General features: G+C 34.5%; 1 protein-coding gene and 1 long non-coding RNA gene across 2 annotated transcripts in view; one reads left to right on the top strand and one right to left on the bottom strand.

Moving 5' to 3' along the window:
* Positions 1 to 19,862, top strand: part of LOC125679734 (neural proliferation differentiation and control protein 1-like) — a 35,128-nt gene that overhangs the window by 8,151 nt on the left and 7,115 nt on the right. Inside the window, exons 3-4 of the mRNA XM_048919190.2 lie at positions 9,498 to 9,764; positions 12,026 to 12,092. Of these exons, the coding sequence (XP_048775147.1) occupies positions 9,498 to 9,764; positions 12,026 to 12,092 (334 nt within the window). The remainder of the gene's footprint in view (positions 1 to 9,497; positions 9,765 to 12,025; positions 12,093 to 19,862) is intronic.
* Positions 7,650 to 9,244, bottom strand: LOC130052003 (uncharacterized). The gene is made up of 2 exons (XR_008800311.1): positions 8,151 to 9,244; positions 7,650 to 7,879 (listed from the first exon to the last, which is right to left on the bottom strand). It is a non-coding gene; the product is annotated as an uncharacterized LOC130052003 (long non-coding RNA).

Raw genomic sequence — 19,862 nt, 5'->3', positions numbered from 1 at the left:
GTTTGCATTTCAACAGGATTGGTCCATCCTTGATCTACTTTTTGGAAAAAATTAGGTCAAACAGTTTTCCGGGCTTTTTTTTTCATTACGGATACAGATATTGTCCTGATATTTAGTCAAAGGCTCACTGTCCGACAGGCGTATATTGTACCTTTTGCGGTACTCTTGTTGACTTCTTGAATCTCCAAAACCACTGGGCTAAACTTGGTTAAAAGCATCCTTGGGTGAAGGGCTTTGAAGTTTGTTCAAATGAAGGGCCATGCCCCCTTTGCAGGGGAGATAATCACATAAATGCAAAAATAGGGTGGGGTCATTTAAAAATCTTCTCGAGAACCGCTGGAGTCCACTCTGACTCTCCCCCGCACATATCTCGATATAAAAGCGGGATTAACAGTCGGATGAATCTCGGATTTGATATTAATTAGTATACAGGCGACAATCGATTATGAAAAATACAATCGATAATCGGAATCGAAGAGCCTAAAACGATCAACAATCGTTTCATCACTAACCAGAAAGCTGAAATTTACATGAAAGCTTCCTGACTTGGTGCAGATTCAAGACTGTTAAAACCATGACCCCCAGGGATATGTTTGGGACTAGGATTCATATAGCTATACAATGTACATTATAGTGCATATAGCATGTTAAACCGTTTGCAATCTTTATCATATGCATATTCAGAATACCGTATTCATCCTATTGGGCACCCCGGGCTCTTAAAAAATTTGGTAGGGGGGGGGGTATTTAGTATTCTATGCTGAAATATTCCCATTAAATTTGAATATTGAATTGAATAAGTTTGAAAAATGTTTTAAATAATGAATATGAAATTGCATATAAATTTTGTTACATTTCTTTTAACACTTATAATTAATCCATTCATGTCTATATTTCAAATCATCAGTTGTAATATACAGAAAAATATCCGGTAGTAGCTATTACTTTCACTTTTATTTTCAATTGTGTCATTGACTAATACCACGTACGATTTACTAAACTTTCGGTTTCACTTTCGCAGTACAACTATGGCAGCGACTGCGCCGAGTACGAATATATTTCTTGGATTAGGGGATTTCATGTTTACAGAGATATCGAATCCATTCCAGGGAGAAACTCTCAAAACAAAAAGAGAGATCAACAATCCTATGGATAAATATGCGATTGCTGTTGTAAAGGACGGTTCAGTAGTTGGACAATTAGTAAAGTTGTAGCATTCTTTTTTAAAACATGGGGGAACTTTGAAATGCTTTGCAGAGTTGTCAAAATTATTAAATCATTTTCAGACATTTGGTCTGACATCACTGTCAGACATTTGGTCTGACAGAGTTAAGTTTTGTCAGACCAGTCCTGGATTTCTCGAAAAGAAATTAAGTCGAAACTTGGACTTAAGTCTGAGATTTTACTCAAATTTTGACTGCTCAGATAAGGAAACTCAAACTCATGTTTGAGATTTTTTCGAGAAATTGAAGCTTGATACATTTTTGTATCAAGCTTTGTATTGCATAGAAAGAACGAAGAAAAATAAAAACTGCACCAAAATGCCTGTTATTGTTTTAACAGCAATGCATCCCCCACTCATAATATCCAGCCAAATACGGTCAGTTTTCCAACCATCTTTGAACTCGTGAACACCACAGAAACCTTCGTAATTTTCTAAATGGTCCAGGTTCAGCATATTTTTCTTTTCCTAACTGTTCTTTGTTTGTTTTATGTCCCGTCAGAAATTTTCCCCTCATAATGAGACGTGACCAGCTGTAGGTGAAACATCACAAATTTAGACCTATGCTTTGTACTTTGACCCAAGGCTGTAGTAGTGAGGGTTCTTTAACGTGTAACTTAAAACCTGCTGCAACATTGGATGTCATATCCGAAAGACCTGTAACTCTCACTGCTAAATGCGGAGCGTTTGACAAGGATATATTTACATCTTAGGTTTGACGTGGTCATGGTACAAGCAGAACTCAAACTCATGACCTTCAAGTTACGAAGCGAATGGTATGGTCTACATCTGAGCTACCAAGACCAGTCTTTTCTTCCTAGATAGAGAACCTTTCATAAATCTGATCAGCCGTGAGGCCATGTTGTTTGAGTGACCTTCACTTGCGCATCTTGAACCCGAGCTCTAAAATAATTGGATCACACCGATATTTTCAAATGGTCATTTGGACTGACATTTTCTAGAAAATTATCGGTCCAGCGAAAATTTTACCGGCCTTGCCAACATGACCGACAGTTTTCGACAACTCTTGTGTAAATGGAAACTATCGCTACTCTAAAGATACCGGTATTGGTGGACTAGAGATACCATGTATTATGAAATTCAGTTGGGAACCAAGATTTGCTAGAAAGATTAAAAACTCTTATTATCAAAAATGTAAATAGTACTGTATTTCAAAGGGGGCCCTTAATTTTTGAGAGTTGAAAGTAGTCCAAGCTTATAGGGATAGGGGCACTCAATAGGACGAATACGGTAAATGTTTCCAAAATGAATACATCAGTTGATACATTGGCACACTGATTTTGACTACAGATTACTCCACTTACCTGATCAAGATACAGGGTTCGAAATTAACTTTTTCAAGCACTAGTCCGTACGGACTAGTCACTGTTGATGTTCACTAGTCCGCAAAACATTTCACTAGTCCGTCCAGTACATCATATTAAATGATCTTCATTTTATTCAACAGTATTTAATGAAACCAAACACATCACAGTTGCAATCAATTTAATTTCTGACACGTACAGAAGAAAGAGACCACCATATTTTATTTCGCATTCAAGATCTTCAGAAGCATACAATATTAACCTCCGAGTTAATCCTTTTATAAACATCCATAAGTGTGTTCGAGATCGACATTCCTGTTGTTTTGGTGCTCAGATCTTAGAGCCACAGGAGTTCGAAATTTTATCAATAAAGTCAATAAAATTCACTCGATTGACCAAGTCATGAGCTATAGTGTTATGAACTACTGTGTTAGAGTCGCGAATGACGAGAACAAGTGCGCACAAACGTGCATGTTCTCAGACCACACTACTTGCAATTCTTGCACCTAGAATACGTTTTCATGATGTGTACTCGGCGTTCGGAATCGGCAGGAATTTGACAATTTGTGCACGTTCGAAGAACGGCGGTCTCGAATGCACTCCATGTGTTTGGAAGCTCAGGATGTCATAGTCACGCAAACACTTAACCATGCAGGTAATTAATCGACCATAAGTTCAAACATCTAAGAGACTCGGACAAATCTTGCTAAAAATCTTTACCATATTCAAGATTGATTTCCGGATTTTCACTAGTCCGTACGGACTAGTGCTCTAGAGAGTTTACTAGTCCGACACGTTTTTTACTAGTCTCGGACTTACGGACATGAGCTAATTTCGAACCCTGAGATATGGGGCTCACAGCGGGTGTGATCATTCAACGACAGGGGATGCTTACTCCTATAGGCACCTTATTCCAACTCTGTTATATCTAGGGGTCCGTTTTTCCCCAACTCTATTTTGTATTCCTTGTAGGAGTTATGAGAATCAGATCGATCATTGTTCATTATCTTCACCTTTCATTTACATGCAATTTAGTAATGAATATTAATTAAGGATTCTAATTTGAAAATCATTGATTATAATTATTTTCAATGAAAAATTATTATAACCCCCGAACGAAGTTCTTGGGGGTGTATAGGAATCATTGTCTGTCTGTCCGTCTGTCTGTGCAGATTCGTGTCCGGGCCATAACTTCTTTGTTCTTTGACTTAGGCATACCATATTTGGCACACAGGTAGATCACCATGAGACGATGTGTCGAGTACCTTCATGACCTCTATATGACCTTGACCTCAAGGTCAAAATTAAAGGTTTTTACAATGGATTCGTGTCCGGGCCATAACTTCTTTGTTCTTTGACATAGGCATACCATATTTGACACATGAGTGTATCACCATGAGATGATGTGTCATGTACCTTCATGACCTCCATATGACCTTGACCTCAAGGTCAAAATTAAAGGTTTTTACAATGGGTTCGTGTCAGGGCCATGGCTTCTTTGTTCTTTGACATAGGCATATCATATTTGACTCATGAGTGTATCACCATGAGACAATGTGTCGAGTACCTTCATGACCTCTATATGACCTTGAACTTTGACCTCAAGGTCAAAATTGATTATAGGGTTTTGACATAGTCATACCGTAAGACATGGGTGTGTCACCATGAGACTATGTGTCATGTACATTCATGACCTTGACCTTTGATCTCAAGGTCAAAATTATAGGTTTATGCCATGGATTTGTGTCGGACTATATCTTCCATTTTCTTCTACAAAGGCATACCATATTTTTACACTCAGGAAAGAGGTAATTTATACCTATTAACAACACCCTTTGGGAGATTGGGGTAAGCGGGGGGTATTCTTAGTGAGTATTGCTTACAGTACATCTTGTTTATTTTGCATTCAAACCTTAAAGGGGAATGCCTGTAGCGAAATGCTTGCAATTATTTCAATATCATTGTGACTTTTATTGATTGATGGTACACGTAAAGATACCCGTTTGATACACGTACTTTGAAGTTATGCCAAAATTTAAAGAGGGATATTGAAGAAGCCAATGTTAACTGAGATGGGGGACCTATAGGATGGACTACCTCTTGTAGACTAGTACATATACACCGTTACTCTAGCAACTCTTAAGTGTCTCGGTCATTTCATACCTTCTTTTGAAGATGATGCATACCACACCAGTTGAAATTCTAAGAAGTATTTCATTTTAATTTCTCAAATGCATACTTAAAGTAGGTCTTATTCTTTTCATCAACAGTAACATTATCGCTATTCATCAGTTCATTTATCTATTGGTTTTTATTGAATAATCCATTTTTATGTATTTTGTTTGTCAATATATTGATGTCCGTTCACAACCTTGATGAAAGTAAATTTCCCTTTTACTCCAAAATAGAAATATTTTCTGTTATGTCATGATGAACTGGTAATGTTCTGTAAACTTTTACGGATTTGAACTGCAGAACTCTCCATCCCTGTACAACTTTGAAATAATTAATATTGTGTCTAATCAAGAGTGATAGTTTTCTTCCATCTCGACCATGTGTCGTGTTTACTGATGCGCAAGTGAATGACTATGCGGGAACAAACGCTTCGAGGGAAGGAACGTTTTTAGATGAAAATGGAATACTTTGGTTTGGGAACTGGTACGGGAACAGAATGCTTTGCGTTGGGAATGGAACGGTTTGATGTGGGAAAGTAACAGTTTTCATCGTGAACGGAACGGTTCAAATGGTGTATTAATAATGCGCTTCAGGGTCTGTACTTAAGCATGTATATTTTTTTTGTACCATACTTTAAAGATGCAGAATTAAAGCTTATAAGATGGTGCTGTATATACCCTTCATTGTTTGAAATCAGGGACGAGTTGATTTGATGTGTATGATTTGGATTGGCCACTTTGTCATTACTGAACTCGCTCAAATGGTAGCCTACACTTTCAACACATTAGAATTTCATGTAAATTGATATATTTATTGTATCGATTGATTTACACTATTAAAGCACCAAGTGATAGAGATCTTTTTGCTCTGACTAGATGTTTAGGTCACCTGAGTAAACTCAGATGACATGGGTTGCAATTTGTTGTTGTCTATTAACATGATTAACAATTAAACATATTTAACTTCTTCATAACTACCATTCCAATTTTTTTCAAATTTGGTATGAAGCAACTTTGGGACAAGGGAGACATAAATTGTAAATTTCAGGAATATCGTACCCCTGGGGCCTATAGGGCAGGGCAAAAACTGCCAAAAATTTACCAATTTTCAAAAATCTTCTTTTTACAACTGCACATGTGTAAGGAAAACTAAGTGCATAATGATGTAGATCAGGAAGACCTCTACCAAAATTGTAAATTTCATGATCCCAGGGGTAGAGGTTTTAATTCCAGGACGGGGCCAAACTTGGTATATATAGTGTATATGTGTAAAACATTTAGATAAGACCTTTTTTTTTTAATGCTGTTAATACAAAATTGACTAAGGCCAAGATAAATAAATAGTCTGTTCCCTATTCCAACTTGGAAAAAAATAGGGTAGGTAGGTAGGAAAAACATTTTATTTTATTTCAACATCTTATCGTTTTAATTTCAACTTTGACAAGAAACAAAATGAGAAAAACAAGGTTCTTTTCTTTCTCACAAAAGGGTGGCTTACTAATGGCAGTTTTCCATGCGAATAACAGTCTCTACAAAGAGGAAGTACAGTTTATTACATTTCAAATCCAGCTAAATCACCAACAGAAATACTGCCCTGAACTTCATACGGCTCCGTGTTTTTTGGAATGCGGTTTATTTGGCCAACATAATATTGTAGTTTTGCAGTGTTTTGGCCATTCAGATGGACGGTCCTTCATTCATTGTTTTTACCGTAGTCATAAAGTTTCCTCCCTCTTGATGTTTGCATTTTCCTATTGTAATTGCCTGTCACAAGGCTCACACTGGACCACAATTTTGAGTCACAACCTGGCGTGCATGCATAGACTCCTACACGTTTACTGTTAGATCTATATTTCATGTGTATTATTCAAGAGACATATACAACATATCATATATATGTCATATATATGTCTCGTATTATTCTTACACGATGTATACAACATAGCTTTTTCTCATGAATCACTATTATTGTGTCGCCTGCGTTACACGCAGTGGCGACATATAGGGATCACTATCTGTCGTCTGGCGTCGTCGTCGTCACAAAAAATTTCTGTCACAGTTTTCTCAAGAACCACATGGGACAACTCCCTGATATTTGGCACAGAGCATCAGTGTGGCCAACTGTATTGTGTAAGACATTTTCGAATCTGTCGCTTATCAACTTCCTGTTTGCCGGGACTTAGAATTTTTTACAGCAAAAAAATTTTTTGCTGAAGATTTTATTTTATGATTAACTGAAGGACTGTATTTTTATGTACAAAAGGACAGTATTTGTAATTCCCATACTGAAGGACAGTATATGTGATTTCAGAACAGCACTAATTATGATTTTTCTTGAGAAACAGTAAATTGGATATATAAAAAGACAACAAGACTAAGCAGTAAACCCAACAGATAATTACTTATGGTTATTACCATTGTCTTGAAGAGCACAGTAACAGGTTGATACATATTTTCAAACATATGTTTTCATTCAGTCTACATTTATTAAATGTCTTAATTTCAAACAGATTCTCCCACAAATTCCATTGCATAATAATGTCTCATCTTTCAATTTCAATTAAGTTATCGTTAAAGAATGTTTAGTAATTCTCAAAACCTTTAAAAGGAGTATTAAAGTGACAAAAACCATTTGAATAATTTACTTTTTCAACATTATACGTGATATATTACATATAGAATGAACTAGCAGGCGACACATGTCTTCCGGGGAAGACTTAATACTGCGTTATGATATAGCGAAAATTGTATTTCAGCAGATTGCTTTTCAGTCAGTCAAGATGACATTTCAGCACAATCATGGCTTTATTTTCAAGTATTGTTTTTGGCTAAGTTGACTTAATTCTATTTCACACCAGAAAAATGTAGGAGTATTTCATAGCCTATGACAAGCTACACTAAATAAAGACATTAAATAAAGACAAGAAATGAGTTTCTATATATTTATTAATTATGTTATTAGTGTAAATGACATATAATACTCAGAAAAAGTCACTGATGACAAAGTTACTGAAGATTAATTTCTGTAAACATAATCATAGTTTCACATAACATTTTTCAAAGAATTCTCTGAAGAATCCTATTTTCATCTTGAAATCCAGAATGACAAGGTGGTCCTTTAGTGAATCTCATGTGGAGGAGAAGGGGCTTCAGGAAGTCTGAAATAAATTTTAAATGGCTTAGGATGATGTGAAGTCAAAAGATGATAGCATAGCAATTTCAGAAGAACCTACAATTTTGCGTTTCCTTATGGCCATTTTCCAAAGACCTAAAGATTGATGCAATTTCCCAACATTCCTCCATTTAATAGTAACTGACCAAGTCCAAAATAGGTAGCTCCCCAGTAATGACATGACTCGGGGTATCTCCTCAGTATGTTACGATATGTAGGCAACTCGCACATGCACAGTTAATTTCATTCACACCTACCTGCACATAGAGGATCAACCCTTTGTCTTGTGTAAACTGCCAAATAAACAAGACACCCCTAAGTCTTATTGTTTCCATGCGACAGGGTATCCACATTCATTCTGCACAGGTAAAACAGTCCTGAGGCTGTTTGGATGCCAACAGCTGACATTGAAGATGGCGCCGAGATATCTAAAATACGAAATATCCGTGTCGCATTTCCGGATTTTCTATCGCATTTCCCCCCTGAAAAATCGCAAAATGCGATGGGCAGCGCAAGTCCTGTTGCCAGCGATGTGTTTGGCAAGCACGCTGCCATTTGCGTATAGGATATATATGTATTTTCTCAAACAAGCAAGTGATCGAGATTAGGATTTCTAATAGTGAAACCGGAATTGTTTACTTCCAGAATATATATTGGCGGATAAATGTTTTAGGGTCGGTCGGGGAACCGGAAACACACAATTTATTTATCTTGGCCTAAATAGATATTTAGAATGAGTAGGTAGTCTTTCAAATAAATTTTTAACTTTCATAATCCTAGGGGTTAAGGGTTTGGTTCAGGGTGGAGCCAAAATTATTATAGTAATTATGTTTTCTTTTGAAATACTTCTTGAAGTTTGCTCAGATATGGTTATATAAACTAAATGCATATTTAGGAAAAGCAGAAAAGGATGTACCAAAATTGTGAATTTCGCAACTCCGGGTATTGACTCGAGGACGGGTCCAAATTAGTCATATTTTGTTAATGTTGCCTATCTTATGTAAAGCTTTTCATCATTATAGGCACTTTCGAGGGCATTTAAAAAGGATGTGTTCTTAAAACTTACACATGTATGTATTTTTGTTGAATATTAGTATTCAATCAATAATTTTTTTCTACATTTTTATAGGCCTTGGGACTAGTGGTACTAAATCATGTGACCGATAAGGCCTGTGGGCCTCTTAAGAGCTTTGTATATCCACTGGACTTATATAGATGGTGTGCACAGAGAAGTTTTTGTTATTATTTGTACACCTCATCAAATTCTGACAATCATATACGTGGTAGCTTCCAATTTGTTTGTTGAATATATTAAAGTGAAAATCAGTGACAGCTGAAACATCAAAAAATGTTATGGAGGCATAAAAGCACAAGTTTCATAATTTTTATTTTGGTTTATTACAGATTAACAAAATAAAATAATTTTCTTTGTTTATGAAAGTGTTGAAATGTTGTTTTGTAGTTTGTCATCTCTTTTATCAGATCTTGTTAGGCACATACCAGGAAATTAAATAGATCGTGGAAGAAGGGAATGGATTTCATCGATTGATTTTCATGTTTTAATGTGACATTATTTAGTCTTAAGGTACATTAATTTCTTTTAGATGGTATTCCATTAAGAGATCTGATTCAAAATGGATTTGATGAAAGACAGGAGAGTGAGAAAGTGAAAGCAGAGGATAATGGGATAGACTTAGCAGCCAAGGATGAGTACCAAGAGAAAGTTCAAACCTCGAAGGCTGTATCCTTAGATGAGACGACTACCACTCCCCACCCAATGCCTAAGGCACCCCAACCCCATGTTCAGCCTGACCCTAACTCAAGCAAAAAGCCACTCATTCCTTTGTCAAAAGACAGCATGCTGTTTATAGGTCTGAAACATTGTATTTTTTTCTTTCTCTCTAAAATTACGTTAAAAATCTTCTATCGAGATATGATGCAAATTTGATAATTACCTGTTAGTTAAAGGTCAAGTACGGTGATTTTCCTAAAACTTGAGTTTTATACAGAAAAATGTCTGTCGTACACTTATGGATTAATTTCCATGGCAATTTCAATAAAAATCACTTGGCCTGAATTACACGGCGCTATCAAACTTTTACCTGAGCGATCGATAAATGTGTTGTGACGTGAGTTATCGTTCGTAGCTTATGACGTCATCTGAGACAACTTTCGACTGCATTGATAGGGTTTTATAGTGTTTACATAGAAAAGTCCTGTATTTATGGTACAATGCGCTGCTTTGAATTGCAATGTGAAATCGAGACGGGGATTAAGTATATTTCTTTTCCCAAAAGATACTAAATTTCGAAGAATTTGGATACTGAAACTGAAAAGAGACACTGAGATTTGTGACAAGCCATGAGGATCAGTGAGTGACACTTTAATTAACGAGGATCAGGTTTCCATCATCCTGTTTGACTCCAAACAAAGTGAAAAGTGATGATTAACTGGACATCCTACAAAACAAGTGGAGGGATGTATTTTAATTATATAAAAAGTTCAACCCGAAAAGGGGGGATGCACGCAATCCACCCCTCTCTACATCCACCACTGAATGCTTTAATGCGACATTGTATTCAATGGGTTTGCGATTGCACATAAAAATTAATGTCACCCATTACCTAGTTCGAATTGATTTTATTTCTTTTATTAAATGAAATATCTTTCGAATATTGTCGTACTCATACTATATTTATAAGGGACTCATCGTCATCATTTCATTTCTTCACTATATATATATTGAAAAAATAAAATATAGTAAAAATGGAAATGAATTTAATTTTAAAAACCCATTTTCATAAAACCTTATTTATTGCGAGGTCAGTCCAATTTCCAAAGCTTTTTTTTTTCAAGTTCATTATGAAAACAAGTACAAGTTTTTCCTTTTCCTAATATGCTACATTCCTAATGTGCTACATATATATCATGAATCATTAAGGCAAAATTTCACACCTCAAAATGCTACAATTCGTTAACTTTGTGCCGTAATATATCAATTTCGCATTTGACGTGTGTTGTGAAGAAATTACATGTACTAATAGGCCTAATTTACATTTTATGATATTGTATCTACATGTAGATGTTATTTTTTAAAAAAAAGGGGGGGGGGTTACAAATAACGTTGTGCATAATAAGTTTTTTTCTTTTGTCTTTTATTGTTCTTTTTTCAAAAAGGCATTTTTTAGTTAAATATATATCTAGCTAAACACATTATAATTTGAATCTGATCAATCTCATACAAATAAATCCCATAATAAAAAAAAATACAAACGTGAGAGTCAATCTAGTTAAATACGCTCACAATCGCTACAATAGAGTATACGGCGAGTATCTATGAAGTCTGATTTTGATTAGCCTCGACTGTGTAAAATACAAAGGTTTTCTTTTGATAGAACATTTTTTTTACCAATATTATTCCCAATTTTCTATGGACTGGCCCGGTAAATAATTTCTAAATGAGATTCCAATGAGATATTTGTCGAACATATAAATGTATATATCATATAAATATTATTATCTGATGGTTTCGAAACAGGTGTAGGTGCAAACATTATAAAGGTTGAATCCCTAAACTCAAGTGTATCTACGGTATTTCATCGTCACTATCCACGGTGTTGCTAAAACTGGCAATTTCTCACAGAAATTAAAACGATGATATACAGGCATTAACAACTACAATTGTCTCAGATGACGTCATAAGAAAGGGTGACAATCCATTCGTTTCTATAAACAACGATTTTGGAATAGGTATTTTGCGCATTTACCTGGATTTTAAAAAAAAATAAACACATCAATAAACTTTTCAAAACAGGTTTTAATGAATTATAAACTTTATTTTCAAATCTATTTTTATTACACTTGACCTTTAAATTATATCATGGAAATGAAAGCATTTTCTGAAAGTGTACCTATGTTAAGAAAAATGTAGAGGAATTTTGTCTGAATTGAGCCACACAATCTTTATGAACTAAAAGTGCATATTCTCAATATTCTTCTTGTGGTATTTTTATATTTAATTCTGTTTTATATGTGATGTACAATGTAATATTTTATAGATGCTCAAGCAACATAAGTTGTGTTTTTTGTATGTTCTTTAATCATATATTAATGTGTGATATTAATATTCCAGGAATTGTGGCGGCATGCAGTCTGGCAGGTTTTGTAGGCCTCATCATGGCAGGAGTGTTTTGGTACAAGTAAGTAATCCATATATTAAGTAAAAAGCATAGGAAGGAATAGATATGTAGATCAGTTTGTGTAGGTGGCGTCAGTAACTTGTAGGTGACTTCTGATTTTATGGTGTGGGAACGGGGAAGACTGTAGAGATTGAACTCATCATATCTCAAAGTACAGGTAGGTGTCCAATAATATTGACATCCAACCTCATGGGATGGTCATCAAAGAAGCTGTGAGGGAAGTGGTGTCTACCAAAAGGTGTTACACGGATCCCTCAGTTTCTTCTAACTACTGTTCTATAGAGTATTATTAAGAGTTCTTTGTAACGAAAGCTTGCTTCCTTTTTTATCCAATGACATTACATTGTATACAGAAAGTTCATATATCAATACTATTTAACAGAGGTTGCGTATATGGCAGGTCTTTTGGGAATTTGTAATTGATTTATTGAAAGTGTTGTGAACATTTCCATGGTAACTCTTCCAAGGTTGATAATTGAAGTGTTGTTGTAACTGTAGAAAATTTTAGAAAGGGATTGGAATGTTCAGATTTTATAACACCTCATGCAATAAATGCCATATTCCAGGTAGCATAAAATATTTGCAGTTCAGGGTTTATTTTAATTTTTTGTTTTAATGTATTTATTTGGTAGCATACATGTAAATAATAAAAGAAAAATATTGTTCTGGATAAAAAGATATTCAGAAGGGGTGATGGTAAATCACTTATTTTTATGCCCCACGACTGAAGTTGGAGACATTGGTTTTTTTCCTGTATGTTTGTCTGTTCGAAACTTTAACCTTGCTCAGAATTTTAGATGGTGACTTAATATGTATCATATGTACATTTCTTGTGAAAAGACTGTTCTTTTGGTACCAAAGGTTTTGACTTTTGAGTTTGATGTACTTTTAAGAAACCCTAACATAGGCAATATTTCCTAAACTATTTAAGAGACAGGGCTTTTATATTTTGTGTTTAAATGCCCTATGGGAAGACCTTCATTTGATTTTTAACCTTGAAGTTTGATTCAATTTTCAAAAGTTTAACCAAAACTTAATTCTTCTCATCACTTTTGAATGATAAGTGATAGGGATTTCATATACATGGATGTATGCCCTGTGACAAGACCTTTGTTTTGATGTCAAAGTTTTTTACCTTAATTTGTTTATGTTTCTTTGTTGCCTCTGTGTGCAGACATAGTGGTTGTTTGAAACTTTATTTCTTTGATGTTGCTCTTTGGATTTATTGACAAGACATTTTGTGAAGGTTTGGTTAGGTTAACACTATGTATATATACACAACGTTATTCAATAAAGTCTTAGTTTTGCAGTGAATTAATCTTACTAATTTATGTGAAAGTTAAGCTCACAGTGATAAAGGTTATTTACATAACAAACTCTTACAAATAGATTGTAGCAGATTTTTGAAAAACTTGAATTTATTAATCAAAGATTAAGTATTTTGAGAAGAGGAAATGAACTTGGAGATTTTTTTCATTGAGGGAAGATTAAAGGAGTTTTATTTGCATGCACTGCATGGATCCAAATGACAGTCCAATGCCTTATACTGTAGCCAGGCTTTTCCATTATCCAGTTTCTGGTTCATAGAGAATGAATATCATCTATTATGTTCAGAGTAGGCAGAATGATTGAGAATTATTCCAAAGTATTGCCGCCTACGTTTCAACAAAATCAGATCAATATTCGACTATTCGTGAATGGAGGCTAACGTTCAGCGCTGCATGCAATTAATGTTTGTCCTAATGGGATTTTATGTAGATTCTAATATTATCTTTAATTACAGAAACTTTATTAGCACCAGAGTTTGCTTTAATTCAGTTATTAATTCATGTCACTGTATTCAGACATCATAGGATGTAACTGTTGAAAATATGGATTTCTGCCTGTTATGATTTTTAGCTTACCAGAGCTGAAAAAGCTCAAGTGAACTTTTCTGAGCTCAAGTTAGCTTTTCTTATCCCCCTTTGTTTGGCATCCAACCATCTGTCCATAGACTTTTGACATTTTTGCTTCTCTTGAACCCAGGGCTAATTTCAACCAAACTTGTCGCAAAGCATATTTTAAAAGTCTTCTCAAAAACTACTGGACCAATTTCAAATCAGATTTAGCAAGTTTTCAAGTTTGTTCAAATGAGAAGCAACGCCCTTCTTCAAGGGGAAACAATAGCAAAAATACAATGACAATTTTTTTAAAATCTTCTTCTCTAGAATCAGTAAGTCAATTTCAATCCAACTTGCCTCAAAGCATCCTCGGATGAAGGGGATTATAAAATCTTCTCAAGAACCACTGGGCCAGAAAAGTTCAAATTTACATAGAAGCTTCCTGACATAGTGCAGAATCAAGTTTAAAATCATGGCCCCCAGGGGTAGGGTGGGGGTCACAAAAGGTAATCAAAGTTTTACATGAGAATGTATAGGAAAAATCTTTCAAAATCTTCTCAAGAACCACTGGTCCAGACAAGTTCAAATTTCATACTATGATCTTTGACCTTAAAATGACCTTCGATCTCCAGATCATGTTAGTCATATTGGTATTGAGGCATCCCCATGTTATATGAATTGAAGTTTGGTCATGTCACGACCCTTTGGGACTAGGTTAGAGCCGCAATATGAGGTCAACATTTTTCATGGGAATGAAAATCACAACAATTGGAAAAACAGGGTCATGGTGACTCATGTAAGCAATGTGACCCATGAGTCTCTTGGTATGTCAAACACTAGCCATCTATATCCTCCAAGATTTAAAAAATTAGAAATGACAACAAGAACGCTATGAAGCAGGCACTCATCTCAACATCCAATTTTCGGGTACCAAAATTCATTAAAACTTAAAAGTAAGAACTTATGAAGTATTGATGATGATGTTATGATTAAGTACCTGTGTACTTGATCAGAAAGATGACCAAGTAAATAGTGACAATTATGATGTTGCTATAAAATAATAGTGAAATACTGTTAAATTCTTGAGTGGTACACTTTGCACCTGCCTTGTATCTTCACTAATACCCAGAGGGATCTTCACATGTAGACGTTTTCATTTCCATCAGATTAGATAGCTGTTATTTGGTATTAAAGAACATGCTACATGGTCATTTAATTTTGATCAGGAAAGGTCTTCTTCAAATTGAATGAAGATCAAGACCCTAATCACAGTAAACCCTTCTTGTGTCTACTGCAAAACATGCTGGCCATTACACATGGATACTTTGTATTATAATTATCCTTCTCAGACTACAATATCTCTGTGATTCTCAGAGCAAGTATACAAATGATTGATCACTGATTATTTTTATTTTAAGACTTTGATAATAATAGAAAATAACTTAAAATATATCAAAGAATCTTTGTTAGAATTCATACACATTTTTGTAAGGTATGTATTTCTCCAATTTAGGAGGTTTCTACAATTGAGGATGGTTTTTTTTTTTTTTTTCTTCATGTTTCTGAAACATTTCTTGTTCTGGTGAATTTGATCAATATTTGTCAAAAGCATAGTGATACACAAGAATTTAGAAAATTTGGAATAACATTATAGGAATAAAGATAATGGTCACTGGTATACATGTACACATAATGAGATTGGATGAAAGATATTTTCATAAAGATTTTGTATCGATGATCATTGTCAACATCGAGATTCGGGGGCATAAAGTTTTTGATCTGTCTGTCTGCAAAAACCTTTAACTTTAGTCATAAATTTTCAACAGTTAGTGCTAGGGCTTTCATATTGCATACCAGACCATTGATTATTTTTTTTACCTCATGACCTTGACCTTAGAGTTTGACTTACTTTTGAAAAACTTTAACCTTGACCATAACTTTTGAATGCTAATTGAAAGGGCTTTCATATTTCACATGTATATCCTTGTGACAAGACCTTTCTTTTTGGTGGAATTAATTTTTTGCTATATGGGGGCATCGGTGTTTCACAAACACATTGGTTAATTTAAGTGCCTAGACATTGATTGAAGATGAGGTTAAGATCAGTCTGCAATGAAAGCACTCTCTCTTCCCAATTTATAGTAATTCTGTCCAAATTGTTTCATATTGCAGAGCATCATCCTGCATGGAATCTTAATCGCTCAAAATTAGATATGTTTTTATGAGGTTGTTCAGCAAATATGCATTGATCTCTCCAAACACAGCCTAACTTAATTGTCTATAATTTGCTGATAATTGGTTTCGATTTTTCCAATGGACGCTGCATAAACGTTAGTGAATGAGTTTATGTTAGTGTCAGGGATCATGAAATATTAATTGCAGAAAACAAGGGTAATATTACCAATCTCTTTGCAGACCTTGTTATATGATGCATCAAATTACCTCTGTATTCAGTAGGTTAGATACAGTTTTCATTCAGATGGTGATACTCGGAGAATGATCAATACAGATGATGACAAGTAGGTTGTGATCAATGCTAGACTTGGAAGAAAAAAGTGAGAGGAGTTGGAAGGTGAGGTGTCGCCAATTTCAGCCACCACACGCTTTCAGTGACAGTAACATGAAGCAAATTAATCCTCTCTCTCATTGATCTCCGCAGCCATCATCATCCCTTCTAAATCCTTTTTGGATTAAGCACAACAGGATTGCTAATATGTTTTCTTACTTATTTTTCAAATGGAAAATCATTAAACTATCACTGTTGGAAAGTGCGTACTTGGTGTAAAATGAGAATAAAATGTGAACTTGCTAATTATCTTTTTTGATCTTTAAAATTGAAATGGAATGGTTTGTGTATAATTGTATAACTTATTTTCTTAGTAGCAATAACAACATCACATAGCACCAATATTGATAAATCATTTACATAGATAACTGCAAAAAAGGGAGTCTTTATCGGAAAAGATTTGTCAAATGTATACTATCTGCAGCCGGCAGGGGAAGACTTGAGAGATTTATTTTGCAACCTATTAAAGGCAACTCTTTTGAGTGTAGAGACAACTCATATAATTTGGTTGGAAGAAGTTTATCTGTTAAATAATACTTTATGTTCTTCATTTCCTTAGTAAATAAGCAATTTCTCAATGATAAAGAACCAAAATTGACTTTGAACCTTAAATAATTGAAAAAAGCAGCATTTTATTGTATTAAAGGGGCATGGACACGATTTGAGGTGAAATTTTTCAAATTTGATTTTTCCATTTTCATTGTTAACAATTCTTAACTAAAGTAATTTTAATGGTCAATCAGAATTTGAATATCAGGTTTCGAGTTATATGTGAATTACAACACTCACAATTCTTTGTTATGTAAACAAGGTTTGTGCCATGTTTTTGTTCACATTTAGATATACTTACTAGAAAATAGCATGTTTAAAGCTAAATGAGATGTGCTAAACACGAGGATATATTTAATTATGTTCAGAATTAACTTGTACATTGAAAAATCTACTTTAAACACGAGAATATATTTAATTATGTTCAGAATTAACTTGTACATTGAAAAATCTACTTTAAACAAACTTATACTAGTATAGTTAACCTACGTAAACAAAAACATGGCACGAGCCTTGTCTACATAACAAGGATTTGTGACCTCTGTATCTCCCATGTACCTGGACAACTGACATTCAAATTTTTGCTGACCATTAGAAATACCTTAGTTAAGCATTCTAAACATTAAAAATGGGAAAATAAAATTTGAAAATTTTCAGCTCAAATCGTGTCTATGTCTCTTTAAGCAATACAAGCTGTAACTGATGGCATTTTGTCAACTATCCAATCATGCACTTAATATCACCTACCGGTATAACTAATATAATCCCAAAGATCTGAAGAAAAATTCAGCAAAATAAACAAGGGAATATTGTACGAGAGCATACCTACAATGAGCGTTTTGTATAAATTGCCATTGTGTTGTATACACGGAAATGAGAACGATGATTGCCGAACATAATCGGGTTGTTGAGACCGAGGTTATGTACAAAGACAGAAACTGACGTGAGTAACTGCTCGTTTCTTTTGTTTAGAATATATTACATCGTTACATTGAATGACATGTAAGAAAGTAATGATCACTGAAATGAAATTTTGATAGTGAATTTTCTATAAAATTGGCATGTTGAATTGTTTGCAAATCTGACGTGCTCAGTACCTCTTTTTCACTTTTTTCCGAACTGATGACCTCTAAGGTCAATGCACATCGAATTACAAGCAGGAATTATTGACAGGATGACAATGATTCATGAATCGACATGTTCTGCTGATTTGAGGGGTTTGTTGCTTCAGATTCGCTCTGATTCTTTTAAGTTATATATATTCAATCACATATGTGTCAAATATTTGTTCTTTTATTTTTCAATTTATTTACTGTCAGTTACAGCTTGTATTGCTTTGAGGCCTTTGATCTCTTTTATTACATGCTTAATACACATTAACTAAAACTAGTATCCAAGATCATTAATGTTCACTCCTAAGGTTAAATCAACACCAAGTGACAAATGAAACAAATATCCCGTTGTTTTACACATGGTGTAATTTTCAGTGGAACTCGCAGATCTTTATATGAGACTGAGTGATATATGCTCCGACAAAGAAATAATGGACAACCATTGTCATGTTATTAGAGCTAATGATTATCTCTATAGAGAGAGAAAAGGAATATCCCTGCCAAACACGTGAAGGCAAATGACTCTTTTCTTCCATCCGTGTATGGAGTTTGTCACAAAGTGTGTGTGAATTGATTTTGACATCCTATTTTCTTTGTCATCAATGTGAGATTGAGGCTTGTTCTATATAGTTATTGATTGATGCTATAGTTATGTTATTTGAAATATTCCCAGTAAAGAATTTTCTGTCATTATGTGACACTAATATACTAGCGCTTTATGTCATCTTCTGGTCATGAAAATGGCATGATTAAGTTTCTTTTTAAGTCCGTGGGTAATACATTGTCTTCTGTGAATCGGTGTTTGATATACCATCAGAACTGTGTAATGGAAGTGCAGTACCAGGGTCGTCCGGAAGGTTTAAAAGTAAATGGTAATGTTTTCAATAAAGTTAAGGACATTTGCAGTCTTTTACACTCTTTTTGTCACTAATTGAAAATCTGATTGGCCGGGAACTTGTGTCTAATTTTGCAGGAAATATCCCTAGATCTTAAGGACAGCATTGAGTTCTGTCACAATTTGGACAGGAAAATTGAACCGGTGTTTACTTTTTCCCAGGGTTCAAAATATGTGACAGTTTTCTTGTATTCAGTCTGATATATATAGGATCTCCCATGGGTTGGTGTGTGGTTGGATATGATTAAGGCCATATCTGTTGTCTCAATGCCTGGTGGATCTGTTGTCTCAATGCCTGGTGGTTTTTGCATGTCTGTAGAATGTGGGCTGTATCCTTTTCTGCCTCTCTGCAGGGGCACATTGGAGAGGGTACAACTGTCATCACTAAAAATTTGCACTTGGGTGATATTGATGTTTGAGAAAAAATATAAAATCATAAAACAAATAAAAAGAACTTGAAATAGACATATGTAATATCATGGTAATTGACAAAAACCTGGATATAGACATATGCTCTATGATCTGCAAATAAAGTCCTAAGGCAAAAACAGTGAGTAAATTCATCAAAAGTCTCGATGGGACAGATTTTGGTATGTTGTGGTCATCAATAATTTTCAAGGACATAGATCTAGTTTTTTGTGTATTCATGCCAACATCTGGTCCTTTTAAACATGATATAGAGCATCTTTAATGATGTAGAATAAATATTGATTGTAAAATGACAATAATAGGCTTTGATTCGTAAATTTAAAGGGACATTAGCTGTGA

This window comes from Ostrea edulis, chromosome 2, assembly GCF_947568905.1.
Source record: "Ostrea edulis chromosome 2, xbOstEdul1.1, whole genome shotgun sequence".
Lineage (NCBI taxonomy): Eukaryota > Metazoa > Mollusca > Bivalvia > Ostreida > Ostreidae > Ostrea > Ostrea edulis.
The sequence above is the reverse complement of the archived record's forward strand: the minus strand, read 5'-3'. Positions and strand labels throughout refer to the sequence as shown.